The sequence below is a fragment of the Coloeus monedula genome (genome assembly GCF_965178545.1).
Source record: "Coloeus monedula genome assembly, chromosome: 2".
Taxonomy (NCBI): Eukaryota; Metazoa; Chordata; class Aves; order Passeriformes; family Corvidae; genus Coloeus; species Coloeus monedula.
The window spans coordinates 16,578,658-16,593,460 of NC_138782.1; the positions used below are offsets into that span (position 1 = coordinate 16,578,658).

The following is a 14,803-nucleotide window of genomic DNA, read 5'->3' on the forward strand; positions in this document are numbered from 1 at the left end:
TGTAACTTTGCTCTGTGGCTGGTAGTATTCTACTACAAAGCCAATTTCTGTCTTCACCGTGGTCATCTTTGGGGGTGGAAAAAGGATGGAAACTGAACCTCCGTTTCAGGAGGTACAGGAGTGGCTGGAAAATGAAGACATTTGGAAGGGGGAAAAACACTAAAAAAACTAAGCAACTGAACAAAAAAATCCCAACCAAAAGAAATTCCCAAACCCTAAAACAATACCGCAGAATGCGAAACATATTTCCATTAGTGGGAGGCAGAGGTTGTGGACAATCCAGGACTCTGCTTGTACTAGCAATACCAAGATGCAAATATTAACTGCAAGGCAGTGCTGAGCAGCCCAGCAGAGAAAAAGGATCCTTGGCAAAGAGTTCTTGTTTCTCTCTAAGACCTGAGGTGTGTGAGGATGGGGGGGTTTCTTTGCTTTGATTTAACAGCATGAATCCAGGCAAACACCGCCCATCCTGTAGAGAATCCTTGAAGGGTTTTTGCTTTCAGCACTTGGGATGTTTGACAGGTTGTTGATTCCTGTTGGAAGCTGATGATTTATGTTGCCTGTAACAGAGGTGGAATTGCACAACTGTTGGTATTTCTCTGCTTGCCAGAGTATTTTCTAAGTGGGCACACCCCAAGTGAAACCAGGAGTTTGCAGAGCTATGAAGTTTGAGGGAATAACATGAGCTTTGTTCCTCTCTTACAGCATGAGAAGGATTTTTATTTTTTTTTTAATTTATAGGGCAGCAGACACTTTCTCCTTGCAATAAAGCAATTGTACCTCTAAACTTTTTTTTCTTCCTGGGGAAGCTATTATTTTTCTGTGTCAGAAGCCTGCTCTATAGTCTTGAATCCTGCTTTGGGAAGAGTGATTTTCTTGAACAAACCTTGATTAAAAAATGAGGCAATGAGAACTGACAACTTTAGTGCTAGGCAGGGAATTAGAAAATGACCTGGCTTTTATTTTTAGGTGTTTGTTTGTCTTTCCTTGTTGCTTCTCCTTTTGCTGTGAAGTCTGCTTAGATAAGATCTTGGAGTAGTGGCTGTGCTGTAAAGGAGAATAATATCAATAGTGGAACTGAGAATGAGCCAAGAGCAGCAAGTGTGGAGGTGAGGCAAAAGTGAGAGATGTGCAAGCTTCGAACTCTTCTGGAGCTTTTCAGGCCAAAGACACAGGAAGGTTTCCAGGTGACTCAGCTACAGCCTCTGGCTAGTGTCCTTGGATGTGTTTTCCACAGTACTTCAGTGGTGGGTAGGACTCCATGAATGAGAGCTCTCTCCATGGGCTCTGCTCCTGCAGAAATGCACAGCAGAGGATACTGACATAGTGGGAGTCCAAGATTCCATTTTCTTACTGTTCTTCTGACAGTACCAGCCTAAGCTGTTCTTGGAGCAAATCTCTTGACATAAGTACCTCTATTTTTCTTTAGAAGTACCTCTGTGCCCCTTTCCTGATTATAGCTTGAGGCATTTGTGCCCAGGTTTTGTGGCTGCCAGCACCATGAGTTTGGGCTAAGACCTGTCTCTTTTGAGAATGACATATTGTCCTGTTCCTGGGAAGCTGATAGAGGATATAATTTCCCTCCCTACTGCTGCAATATTAATAGTAACTTCTTGGCACTCCAGACTTAAACAAGTGGGATGTGTGTATGCACAAAGGCATGCCTAAGAATTTCACACTCTCACTGGCATCCAGGAGTAACGAGGAAGAGCTTTCTCTTGGTTGCCCTCCTCTTGCCTAGTTAGTACAAACTAAAGTGTCTTTATGCCTTTAAAATGGAGTTAGAAACACTGGTCCTTTAGTCCCAACCCCTAAGCCAGACACTCCTGAGCTACACATGATCCTGATAGCACAGCTTGTACTTCTTTCTATTGCTGTTATCAGAGGGACTGCAAATTCCTACTCTCCTGCACGTTCTCTAGTAATTGTGCTCGTGCTGATCTGTTTTTTCCTGATCAGTTTCCCCATCCTTGTCTAGTAGCCACAGGACCCTTCTCTCTCTACTTTGGATTGTCTCTGTTTCCATAAACAATTCACTTCTTCAGGTACTTAGGCTAAAGGAAATATGTCTGGTGCAAGAGTTGGTGAATTTCTTCCTTTTCCATCCAAGCCTGATGTCCTGGATGTAAATTCCTTCTGCTGCCAAATTCTTGTGAGTAGGTGCAGGTTTCTTTGGTTTTTTGTGTTTTGGTTTTTTTTTGTTTGTTTTTTTTTTTTTAAAGGGCTTAAGGTCCTAATGCTGCCGTCTTTGAGGGGTTTGGCTCATCTTATTTTGTTAAAAAGAGAATGACTTACTTGATTTCCAGTTTGAATTTTCCTGGTAGGCTGATAACCTCCTCTGTCGCTGGTGACCTTGATGGCAGCCTCAGTATTTAAAGCGTGTATTTACAGTGTAAGGCCCACACAGGGTGGGAATGGGAAAGTAGAATGAATTCCCAGCAATTAAAATGAGAGTGCCCAGATAAACAGCTGCTGTTACAAGTAAAGAGACTGTGGGTTCAAGGACAACTTTGTCACTTATTAATGACCTGTCCTGGGCAGTTGTTCAGGCAATGCACAAATGCCAGGCTGGACAGAGCCCTGACAGGCTGGCACTTGGCCTGGATTTGAACACAGAGGGATTTTCTTATGAAAGGGAGTAATGCAATATCCTTGGGTTGTCAGTCCCAAGTGCTTAGGCCGTGTTCTTGAGTATTCCCTTGCCCCCAAATTTCTGTGGCAGATGGTCCTAAAACAAATATACACAAAGTCCAGTCACTAGTTCTCCATTTGACAGTGGCAAAGAAGGTGGAAGAGGAGTAAGGCAGCTGTGAGTTGCACACAGGTTTGGAAAGGTTCATGCTGATTCTGAATTTGGAAAGGAAAAAAAAATAAAGTGGGTCAAGCACTAGTGAGGGTGTGTGCCTGCTGCCTTTTCTGTGGAAGAACCGAGAGGCCCAGGCACTGTGGCTGCAGGAGCCTTAATTTCTGAGGTGTCCATGCTGCCACAGCTTGTATGTGACTTCTGTTTGCCTCTTTTTCTTCCCCTGATGAAATAGGTGAAACCAGCTTTGTGATCTGAAGATGGGGAGGAAATAATGTGAGGCACCAAAAGGTGCCAGCCGTCTTTGGGTAAAATGTTGACTCACTGAAAATTGGTATATTTTTTCGTGAACTTGTGGTGGGTTTTATCCCCACTCCCTTTCCACTCAGCCTTGGAAGCCTGTGTCTGTTTTCTCTCTGCTTGCCATTTACGTACTCCTGCTTTTCAATCTTGCTTCCAGGTCACCTTCTTGTTCATGCTGCTTGTAGCAAAGTACATGAGCGAGAGCTGCTCACATGCTGTTGGGCTGCCTGCCCCTGCAGGCTGGACTTCAGTGAGAAGCCTGCCAGGAGAAGAGGACTTGGGCCTGCCTGTGTTTGGCTCTTTCTCTGATAAAACTGTCAGGGTTCACTGGCTTCTGGAGGTGGCTTTAATCATTAACAAACTCCTTTATTCTGCTGCTGGCTCAAAGGAGGATGTTTTTGTGTGCAGTGGTGTGAAGGAAGGCACGGCTTTGATTCAGTACTTTCCCTAGGTCCTGTGTGTCATCTCATACAGGGATTTGCCTCATCATTGCTAAGGACACAGTTTTCCTGATAGGACAGTTAAGAGACAGCTTTTCAAGTGTGCAAAGCCAGATCCTTCTGCCCTGGGTAGCTCTAGCTGTTCAGTCTCTAAGGCTCCTTCCATCCATTATCCAGAGCAAAATGTGCTCTGAGGATTGCAGTGTGTTGGAAATAGTGAATTCTGGACCCCTCCTGCTTTTCTGTATCTTGCTCTCAAGAGCAGCATGGTTGTCCTGTGTACTCCTGGTGGTTTTATTCCTCTCTTTCCTTTTCCTGTACATTCTTGACTTAGGACAGGGATTTGTAGAGAGATGTCCCACATGCAGTGCCATCTTGCTGCTATCCCACAAAACAGATGAAGGAAAGAGGGGGGATGAAGGGCAGGAAAGCAGTATGTACCTCACACATCTGTGCTCTGCCAGAGGAGAGTTCTGTGGAATCATTTCTGCAGGGAAGGTCTGTAAGCACTCCAGCTGCTTGCAGGGACTGAAGGGCGTCCGTCAGATCAGTAACGTGCTTGGCACCTCAAGAAAATGGTACCAAGTTGTGGGAGCTGCCAGAGTTTAGACAGCAGCTACTTCAGTCTGTCTCTGTTCCTTGTCCTGTCCCCTGGCCAGTCTAAGACCCTTCCTGAGAGCTACCAGGAGGTGGAGAGGATCTCTGGCTGCTCCAGTTAGCACGTGGCACACCAGTAATTTCCATCTGCCTGAGATCTCCAGGGCTGTTTTCATCTGCTGTGCCTTTTTGGGTGCTGCTTATTGTTTATAGGGGTTTCAGCTGTTCTGTGCTCTGCTCCCCTAAAGTGTTCTAAAAACAATGTAGCTGCAAGATCAGCGTATTAGCTGCGAGCTCTGCAGCCTGGCTGCAAGGCCTGACCTTCCTCCTGCTTGGCTCTCTGTCAGCAGGAGCTGATCTGCAGCCCCAGCAGAAGTGGTAGGCGGGTGTCTGCCTGCCCCCTCGGTCCCTGCTCTACTGGGCATTGCCCTGGAAGGTAGTTCTGGGCTGCTTCTCCCAAAGGGACCATCAGGGTTTCCTTCCCCTCTCCCTTAATAAAAAAAAATTTAAAAGTGGAGGGGAAGTGCTTCTTATGCCACACAATCCCCCTGTTGCATACTTGGAACCGTGGCACTGGTGTGCACATGGCTGCATGACCTCTCTGAGCCTGTCAGACATCAGGCTTTACCCACTCTTGGGGACGGGAATGTGTGTGTTTGAGTGTGTATATTTTGGTCTTGTTCTGTGCAAGCTTCCACCCTGAGGTCGGAAGAGGCCTGTTACTGGTCTATGCTGGTGTGTTGAGGATTCCCCCTTGCTGTGGCTCACTCCTGCTGCCCTTCTGAGGCTATGACTGTGCTGCAGCCCATGGTGTGGGACCCGAGACACCTTTGCACAATGTTTTAGGCTGTGCTGGCTGGTACAGTGAGTTCAAGCACCAACATCTGCTCAGGATCCCAGACGGTTTGCAGAGCAGCACAGACGTTCTTGGAGGCTGTGACTTGCTGCTCCTGGCCCTCAAGCCAACGATGTCAGAGTTGTCCCAAGGCACATGTACAGCTTCAGTCCGTGCCCCTGGGTTGCAGTGAAGGCACTCAGTGTAGTCCTGGTTTGATTTCCCTAGGGAAGGGCAAATCTCCTGTGGAATGTGGGCTAACACAGTGGAGTGGACTTGTCAAGATAAGGGTGTTCTTCATTCATACTCTCTCTCCTTGCCCTCAGGGAAGAAAGCAGTGATGGATTCTAGTCCGTTCCTGTCAGAGGCCAATGCAGAAAGGATCGTGAGAACCTTGTGCAAGGTCCGGGGAGCAGCACTAAAGCTGGGACAGATGCTGAGCATTCAAGGTAAGTGGCAGCACAAGTCCTCAGCTGACCTTAGTGCTGCCAGGTGTGACACAGGGTCAGCTGTCTGCCATGAGGCAGTGTCAAGTGAATGTGGAGACTGAACAAATGGCTTTCTCCTGTGAGAGCAGTGATGGAAATGTTTGAGTTCCATCTAATCCCAGTATGAAGTAAATAGATGTATGCACTATATGCACCACCACTCTCCCAATGTCCTTATTGTGTATAACTGAAATTGGTTGACAGTAGGGTGACACTGTGAATTTTAGTGTCTGTGTTACAAGCAATTGTTGAGAAGCAGAGCTGTATTACACTCCAATTGCAGGTGTCCTGCTAGAAATGAGGAGGGTGACAACAAGAATGTGATCCTGTTCTTTCTTCACCAAAAGTGGTCAAGCTTATATCCACAATGCTCTCCCATTATAGCAACCTGTTTGTGGTTTACGTGCTCTGTGGGCACTGAAGCTTTACTGGAAAGGCCAGTACAGCTGAATCTTATCAGGTATAAAACACTTGTTTCCATCCTGAGAAGACTTCAAACTGCTATTTATCCCATTGAGCTCTGAGGCCAGTGACCACAGGTGAAGACATGAGTGACATCAGTGTCTGCACTGAACTCTTAGGTTACTCCTGGGAGATGGCAGGTGTGCTCAGTTCAAGCCTTATCTGGATCTTTCCAATTTGCCTTCCTGCCCAGCCTGATAGGGAAGGAAAGAACCAGCCAAAAATAGCTGTAAGACTTGTCTGGAAATATCTTTCAGTATGTTTCTGAAACTGAGTAAGTGTCTCAGTGTTTGAAGTACTTGGTTTGCTTGGCTTGTGCTTCTGCTTGAATTTTTGTAGGTATTAGCTGATGAGACTGCATCTAGCAGAGTATTAAATAACTTGGGCTCGCCAACAAAGCAAGATCAGTTCCTTGTTCCAGAGAGCCCTGACTGGCATTTCATCTGCTAATCAGTTGGTTTAGGTGGGTGCCAGGCTGATGGCCACCTGGCAAAGCCTAGTGGGAGGCATCAGCTGCTGTGTCAAAGGCTGCCACCCACATGCTGTTTTCTCACCCTCTAGAAACTGCCAGGTGCCACTGATGGCTCCCAGTGCAGATCCAGGAGGAGCTCCTTGCTTTCCAGTGCCTCTGGTATGTGGGCTGAGCAAGCCATACCTGGAAATCAGCTCTGCAGTTAAACTCATCTGCCGTAGGTGGGATTAATTTCAGACTCTTGGGACACTACTGAGTTGTGCCTGATGTGTGCCCAAGCCTGGTCACAGCTGCCCTAGGCCTGGATGTGAGTGCAGAGGGAGTAGCTGTGAAAGGCTGGCTCTGAGGAGCAGAAATGCTCTGGATTTTTGTAACTTGCCTGCTGTCTCCTAATGTTACGGTGCTCTGGCAGGAGTGTCAAATACTTGCTGATTGACTTCACTCTGGTGTCAAGAACAGGCCTTCAGCAACCTCAGTGGTTGTACCCAGCCCTCATTTGGACTCTTGCTATAAGTGTGTGGGCTCTGCTGTGCCTGGCAAGAACACAGGCACATGGTGACCTTGCTGGGGGACAGCTGTGGTGAAATAAATCAGACACCATCAACAATGCAGATTGTCTGTTTCATGGGCTGACTGTTTGGACAGGAGGATTTCGTGCAGGTCCTGCCACTTCATGGGCTTCTCTGTGGCCTGGTGAGTTTGAATTCACTGCTTCTATCCGCAGGTCTGGGTGTTAATTGTGGGCAGGAGCTACCTACAGCAGTGCCCTTAAAAGCCCTGATGTCTGCTGTGGCTCCCTGATGTGGGAGTCAGTGGATTTGTTAGGGACCGACATTCCTAAAGGTCCTACACAGAGGAGATGCCAAGGGCTCCCAGTCATCCTGTGTTCTGGGAGATGTTGGAAAGGCGGCTGCATTTGCCAGCTGAGAGTGCCCTGCCTTGGCTCCTGCTGCGTGTTTTGTTCCAGTAAGGCCTCACCAGTTGACCACAAAGACGTAAAACCTTATTCATCAGCATGTTGTAAGCCTGGCTTTGGCAGAGTTGCTTCCACCGCACAACTGATTTTTGACACTGCTGGTGAGTTTCTGTACAGTCAACCTGGACTTGCAGGTTCCTTGGCTATTTGACATTGTGCTCATGAACAAAGAGGGGGGGTGTTCAAGCACCCCAGCTAAGGATGGATGCCCTCTCAGACTAGGGGTTGCAACACCTTGAGAAGTTTATGGATGTCAGCAATAAAGCAAATAACAGAAGTTTATCTCAAATGCCTGTAGCAGATGCTGATGCCCTGACACAAATGGCTTCTGGGAGCAGGAGTTGCTCTTGGTGAGATCCATTCTCCTTCTGCCCAGTCACCCTTGGCAGTGCAGGTTGCATGTTGCAGCATGATGGTTAATACCTTCACATACCCCTGAGAATAGTTTTTGGAGTGTTCAGAAGCTGGGTGGTGACACACCATCAGTGACAGAGCAGGTGTTTCTTTTGGTGTTTGCAGTGCACACGCAAATGCGATGTCTCACCTTCTTGCGGGTTTGTAATGTCACAGCAGGGGTTCTACTCACTGTTCCTGCAAAGCCTGCTCATCTCCAGCTTGCAGTGATGGAATGGGAGCTCCTCTTAAAAACCTCCTGTTGGTTCCACTTTTAAATGCTATTATGGCTTCAATGGGAATTTGTGAACAATTCTGAGTGTTAGTGTCACATCTCTGCATTATTTATCTTTTTCTCTGCATTCCTTTCCATCCTTCTTCCCAGGACAGTCCTCTTAAGGTCACAGTTTGTTTCTTGTTTCCTGAGATAGATGTTAAGGTGGTTCATACATGTGTATTTGGAGAGGAACAATAAATTTCTGTTTGAATGTCACAGTTGTGTGTGCAGGTTCAGTTCTCAGGATCAAGGCCTGTAGCCTGGACTTTTGCAGTGCTGGGAGAGCAGCAGATAAATCTAATTCCTTCGTAATCATTTATGAAATGAAAAGTTTGCCAGAAATGGTAGTTTTTCTCTGAGTTGTTGCAGAAGCCTTTGTTCAAGCAGAGAACTAATCTTTCAAGATGTCCCAGCCCCTCCTCTTTCTTATGAGTGTAAATATTTGCTAAATCCTTCTGACTTAAAAGTTTTGGCTCAGCTATGTTCTCTTCTGCCCACTTGTAGTTGCTCTGCCTTTGGACAGTTGTTTACAATAGCAGATGCTGAATGCTGATTTCTCCAAGAGTTCAGTACTTGTGTAAGTGCTGTTTTACCATTGCACAGTGTTCTAGAGGAGCTGCTGCCCCTTAAAGTGAACTGGATTAAACCACATTGGGAACGTTGGAGTGTTGGGATGGCTCTTCAGTGGTCCCTTCTGTGGCCTGTGTTTCCATGAGGCAGTGGCCTCTCCTAGACCTGGATGTTGTCGTGCTGCCAGCCAGAAGATGGGCTGGTGTGTGACAGAGGCAGAGCACTCTGCTCTTAGGTCTGTGCAACCTGTCACCACACCAAAAGAACTAAAGAACTACTTCCAAAACCTTCCCTGGGGTGTGCCTGGGGCAGGACAGCCTGGCTTGTCTGAATGCAGGTGCACATCTGTGTGTGTGTTGGAGAATGCAATGCCTGCACTGACTGCTGTGTGCTTTCCCTTGGCAGATGATGCCTTCATCAACCCCCATCTCCAGAGGATTTTTGAGCGTGTGCGTCAGAGTGCTGACTTCATGCCAATAAAGCAGATGATGGTGAGGAATATTCCTGAGTGCTTATCAGGGAAAGGGACAATGACAGAATAAAAGTCACCTGTGACATTCCTTAGGGAGGAGGATGGGGATTTTAAAGAGTATTCTTCCAGTGTTACATATTTTCAGTTGTGGGTAACGTGTGATTCTTTCTCTCAATTATGTGCTGTTTTCTAAAAAAAAATGAAAGTTTGGGTCCAGACAGAGGGGAAAAAATGTGGGAATTTTTCATGTCCTGAGATTAATGCTGATGGAACAGGATGCTACACACAAATATGGTTGCAGGGTCTTGTTGAGTGTAGCCTTCTCTTCTGTTTTCTCTTCTATTTTTTAGGGTCTTAAGCTGGTGTCTAGATATGTCTACATGCCAAGCCTTAGTCTGCTGGAAAATTAACAGCAGCTTTGTCCTTACCATTTTGGTTAAGTTGCCATCAAGAAGACCAAGAATGAAGCAAACTTAAGTCTGCTTTCCACAGTGTATATGTTCTCTGTAAATTAGCATGTAAAGAGTGGTGCAAAAGGAACTGGTAGCACTACTTATCTTCTGAAGGACACTAAGCAGAGCTAGAACTTAAATATGGCAGTCTGGCAGGGTAGCAAAAAAGCTGTTAAAGCAGGCTGTGATGTTTAATTGTCAATATTGCCTTAAAGAGAGTCATGTCTGGATTGCTTCTGTTCAGCTTGGCAGCATGATGAAAGAGGAGAAATAGCTAACTCCTTGCTCATTTTCTGGAAGATAGCAAGTGGCACCTAAAAGGGGATGTTTGTATTGCCAAGGCAGTGGTGTTTGTGTTAAAGATTTCTGTCCTTTAGGGCAGAGCCTCACAGAGATCTGATCGGCATTGGTTCAGTGCTGGGGCAGCATTGCTGGCTGGACCACTCCTTGCCTTGGTGTGCAATGACAAGGCAGAGAGGATGATCTAGAAAGCAGGTTATAGGTACTCAGAACTCAGTCACCTTAGAGGAATTTTAGATTTCCAAGTCTGAAAGTCTTAAAATCTTTGCTTCCCATGCCCTGATCCTTTCTATTTATTTGTAGAAAACGCTGAACAACGATCTCGGCCCCAACTGGAGGGATAAACTGGAGTCCTTTGAAGAACGTCCCTTTGCTGCTGCTTCAATTGGTCAGGTTCATCTGGCACGCTTGAAAAATGGGAAAGAAGTTGCCATGAAAATCCAGGTGGGCTTTACAGACCAGCCTTGTCTTGTTTGAGCCCATAGAAGGGCAGGGGAGCTGCCTGTGTGCTGCTAGACAAATAAGAAACGTTTTAGTGCAAGTGAAGATGTGGGTCTAGTGATGTCTTACCTAGTGCAAGCTGACTGGAAAAGACAGGAAAGGTTTTGCAGCTTGAGCCAGTCTGAGTCCAGGTGAGCAAGAGACATCCCATAGGTATGTCACTGCAGCATGGCATAATGGTGCTAAGGGACTGCTTGTATTTTTAGGGCTGTATGGGAGGGTCCCACCTGCTCTGTAGGTCAGTCCCCTTCCTGGGATGTGCACATGCCCCAGGCCCCTTTCTGGGTGTCAGCAACCTCAGGTGGCTGTTTCCAACAAGACTGAATTCTAGAGCTCCTTGTACAGCATGGTTTATAATCCAAAGAAGTGTGGTCCCTTGCTGACTGAGCAGTATCCCAGGCAACTCATTGGTGGGTTTTTGTAGTGTGGAAAGACTTCAGAAATAGTATCAGTGGGTGCTGATGTCTTCTCAAGCCATTTGTGTCCCAAGTACTCTCTGAAGTTAGGCCAAGGTAATAGCAGCAGAATCTCAACCCTCTGGCATCAGCCCACATTCTCCTCAGCAGTGTAGGCTCCTTCCCTTCTTGACAGACAAGGTGAGAACAGGAGGAGGCGCCTTTGCCAGGACTGGGCTGTGGCCTCACCACTTGCCCTTCTGCTGGGAATGACACACTCTGGGCTTCCAGGGGTGTGTGCTTTCAGCTGTGGGAGGGAAATGACTGACTGCCGTGCCTGTTTTGGGATTTGTGTGTCTGAGAACCCATCATGTGTTGGGAGAATTCCCATCAGAGGATCTGAACAAGCCATCCTGATTGCAAGGAGCTGCATCTTCGCTTTTCTGTCTGTCCCCTGGTTTAGATGCTGGGCTTTGAATAAGCTTTTAGAGGAGGGATGTGTGGCTCAGGAATGCCCTGGCTCATTGCCAGGCTGTAGGTGGCTCTGATGTGGGGGCAGTGGATGCTGAGCCAGGTGCTTTTATCATGCCCTGTACAACCAGGTCATCTAATCTCAACACTGCCATCTCCCATTCTGTCCCACAGTACCCCGGAGTCGCCCAGAGCATCAACAGTGATGTCAACAACCTGATGGCTGTCCTGAGCATGAGCAATATTCTCCCTGAAGGTAAAAAGACAGAGACCCTGGCAGGCCATGTGTTCCCACTGGTGCAAGTTGAGTTCTGCCAACTCCTTTCAAGCAGTGCATTTCATTTGTCCCTCCATAGACTGGGGAAAAGGACTTAGTATCCTTAAGTCTGCACAGGAGCAGATTTCCTGCAGAAAACAGGAGAGGGAGTAGATGTGGGCAGAGAGTGCAGAGCCAGCTTGGGGAGCCATGCTCTGTTCCCCTGTCCTGCTGCAGAGCTGCTGCTGCCTTTGCTGGGCATGTGCCTGCTCCAGTGCCCACTCAGTGGGGTGGGAAGTGCACCTGTGTTTTTTCTGACCATGTGTATGCACACGCCTGTCGGAGTAACCCACACTTGTCTCTGTGTGCTCTCTATAGAGACACACCCACAGGGATTCTTGGCTAAGTATAAAGTGCCTGGCAATACTCATTTTTGATGCCTTTCTAGGCTTGGAGTGTGGGCAGTATTCAGGTGAGGTAGTTTTGCTTTATCCTATGATTTTCTGGCACATTTGGCAGAACTCGTTCTTCTCCCTGTTTCCTTGTAGCCCTCCATACCTGTCATTCTGTGCTCTTCCCAGATGTTCTCTGTTCTTTCCAATCAGAGTTGTGGAGAACTGTCAATCTTAGAACTTGCTCAGTGTCCCAGCACATGGATAAGTCCCTTTTCCTACAGAGAATGCAGGACTTAATACTCCTTTTTCCAAATACTTGCCTGCAGCAGCTGTAAATCTTAGTGGGACTGTACGAATGCTGCTCTAAAATCAGGCTGGGTGCTGACAAAATCTGGGACTGTTCTCTATCGTGGCTCAGCAGGGCCGTGCAGGGGTTGCTGCAGCCCCAGCTGTGTCTGGCCCAAGAAATAGACTGGTTTTCCAACTTCAAGACTAAGAAGACTGGGCTTGGCATCTCAGGCCCTGGCTACGTGCTGCTGCTGCAGTGCACTGTATTAGTCATGCTGACTGTTTCTGCCTGGCAGTGCCTGCTCCCAACTTGGGAGGCAGATACAATTTGGAGCCTTTTTCTACTGCTTTTGCCCAGTGTTTGGGTGCTTGTCTTTGGTGTGTGTCCCTGCACAGCCATGCCGATAGCAGGAACAGACAGCTTGGGCTGTGGGGTGGGAGCTGGGAGAGGACAGAGCTCTGTTGCATAGAACAGTGGTGTGGATATACCTTGACTTAGGAGCAGCTGTGTAGCTTGGGCCTGGAATTACTGCACAACCTGCATCCAGTTGGAAATACACCTTGGCTCTCTGGGGCCTCCTGTACTCTTCAGCTCAGAGTTGGCTGGATAGCAGGCTGCTCCTCAGCTGCAGCTCTGGAAAGCTTAGCCTGAGGAGATCCTTTTTTCTAAGCCTGCTCTCTCCTCTGCTGTTTGACCTTCAGGTTTGTTCCCGGAGCACTTGATTGAAGTTGTAAGCAGAGAGCTGGCCCTGGAGTGTGACTACCTGAGAGAAGCTGCCTGCGCAAGGAAATTCCAGTATGTTCCTACCAGTGCCTTCAGCCCCTTCTCTGTGTGTGGGTGTGAAAGGCAGGAGAGGTTACTTAACTTCAGGGATGGTGGGGAGCTGACTGCTGTGCCCTGCCATGTGGCACAGGGGAAGGGTGTGTGGTTGTGGCCTGAGCTGTCCCCCAGAATCACCACCTTGTCTCAGCTGGGCATGGCTTCAGTCAGCTGAAATGGGATCACCTATCCTCTCTCTTCCCATGCAAGTCAGTCTGTTCTGCCACATGTGACGGTGCTGCAGTAACTCCTGAGGCTGGGTTGCAGTGCTCTTCTGTGTTCTTAGGTCACCTGTTGTGAACTTGTCCCATCCTTCAGCCTAGGAGCTGCTCAGTTCAGCTCTCTTACAGCAGTTACCACCACCAGTGCTGCCTGCTCCCTTGGCTTGCCATAGCATCCGGGTTGTTTTTACATGGTGGCTGGATGCTCTTCCTGTCCTGCTGCAGAACTTCCCTGTGGCATGGCTCCCCTTGGCAAAGCCCTTTCTTCCATGTGTATAGTCTGGCCCTGAAGCCAAGTGGGGTGAGCAGAAGAGCCCAGTGCCCCTTGATGCACCGGCCTGGAGCTTTCTTAGTATCACTGCCCTGGCAGGAGATGCGACCTCACAAGCTGGCAGCAGCTGTAAGGCACTGGCAGGATTTCTGCTGAGTTAATCCTTACTGTAACTGCTGAGGAGAACATCCTGACAGCCCCAGCTAGGGTGTGGAGAGAGGCTGGTGAAGGGCGCTGTGAGGTGTTGCTGATGGGTTTGTCTGCTCTCAGGGCTCCTAAACCTTTTGCTCTCCTTTCTCCATCCCTAGGGAGCTGCTGAAAGACCATCCCTTCTTTTATGTCCCAAGAGTAATAGATGAACTGTGCAGCAAGCATGTGCTCACCACAGAGCTGGTGTCTGGCTTTCCCTTGGATCAAGCTGAAGGGCTGAGCCAGGAGATCCGAAATGAGGTAAAGTGGGGAGGTTGTACTTCTGCCCTTGCTCGGCCTGCCTGTGACTGCCAGACTGGGGCATGCCTCGTGGCACGGCAAACCCTGAGCAGGGCTGGAGTCAGGGACGGGCTGGAGCCTCTAGGAAGACTTGTTTAGGGAAGGTGGCAGTAACACTGGAGTCTCTCCAGGCTTGTTTGGGCCTTGCAGGCACCAGCATTCAGCAGGGAGGGGTTGGAGGGGGTGAATGGCAAGGGCAGCTGAAGGGGAGGTAGCCTTGCTGTGTGATGCCATTTCTGATTACCTTAAGGTTGGGAGGGACTGTCAGCAAGGGGAAAAGGGGTCTTATGCAGCTGCTCTTCTGGGCAGAATTGCAGCATCATCCCAGTGCAAGCAGTTGGGTGTCATCTCCTGCAGGACTGACGTGTGCTGCACAGGGCTGCTGGAAAAGTACCTGTCAGTAAACAGGAGCAGGGATGTGGGGATAGGTAGGCGTTGGTGTTGAATATAGCCAGGGATCAGAGTGCTGTGGTGGGACAAGCAGCTGTTCTAGTAGCAGAAATAACTGTCCTGGTATTTGGATGTGTGTGTGTGTGTGTTTCTTGGTGTGAGCTGTCAGCTGTTAGCAGGTTACTGGGGAAGAGGGCAGAGTCTGTTCCTCTGGATAAACAAATCTCAATGTCACATTAGATTTGAAGCTGTGCCAGAGCTGGCTGCCTATTCTTAGGGACTGTTCCCTGCAATGAGCTGCTCTATCACCAGCACTCATTTTAAAAGGCTGTGAGCTGGGGTCTTGCTGCATGAGCAGCCCTTCTTTCCTATAAGCAACTGGCCTGGCTGACCCTCTGCCTTGTGACCCAAATGGCAGTGTCCTGTAGCGGGGTCTGGCTTGCATTTGGTGCTCTCCTCCTTCCAC

At 48.2% G+C, this 14,803-nt stretch overlaps 1 protein-coding gene across 1 annotated transcript in view; it reads left to right on the forward strand.

Moving 5' to 3' along the window:
• COQ8A (coenzyme Q8A) overlaps window positions 1–14,803 on the forward strand; it is a 43,031-nt gene that overhangs the window by 24,380 nt on the left and 3,848 nt on the right. The window contains exons 6-11 of the mRNA XM_082302507.1: window positions 5,305–5,427; window positions 9,022–9,107; window positions 10,144–10,284; window positions 11,382–11,463; window positions 12,849–12,942; window positions 13,767–13,908. Coding sequence (XP_082158633.1) covers window positions 5,305–5,427; window positions 9,022–9,107; window positions 10,144–10,284; window positions 11,382–11,463; window positions 12,849–12,942; window positions 13,767–13,908 — 668 coding nt within the window. The remainder of the gene's footprint in view (window positions 1–5,304; window positions 5,428–9,021; window positions 9,108–10,143; window positions 10,285–11,381; window positions 11,464–12,848; window positions 12,943–13,766; window positions 13,909–14,803) is intronic.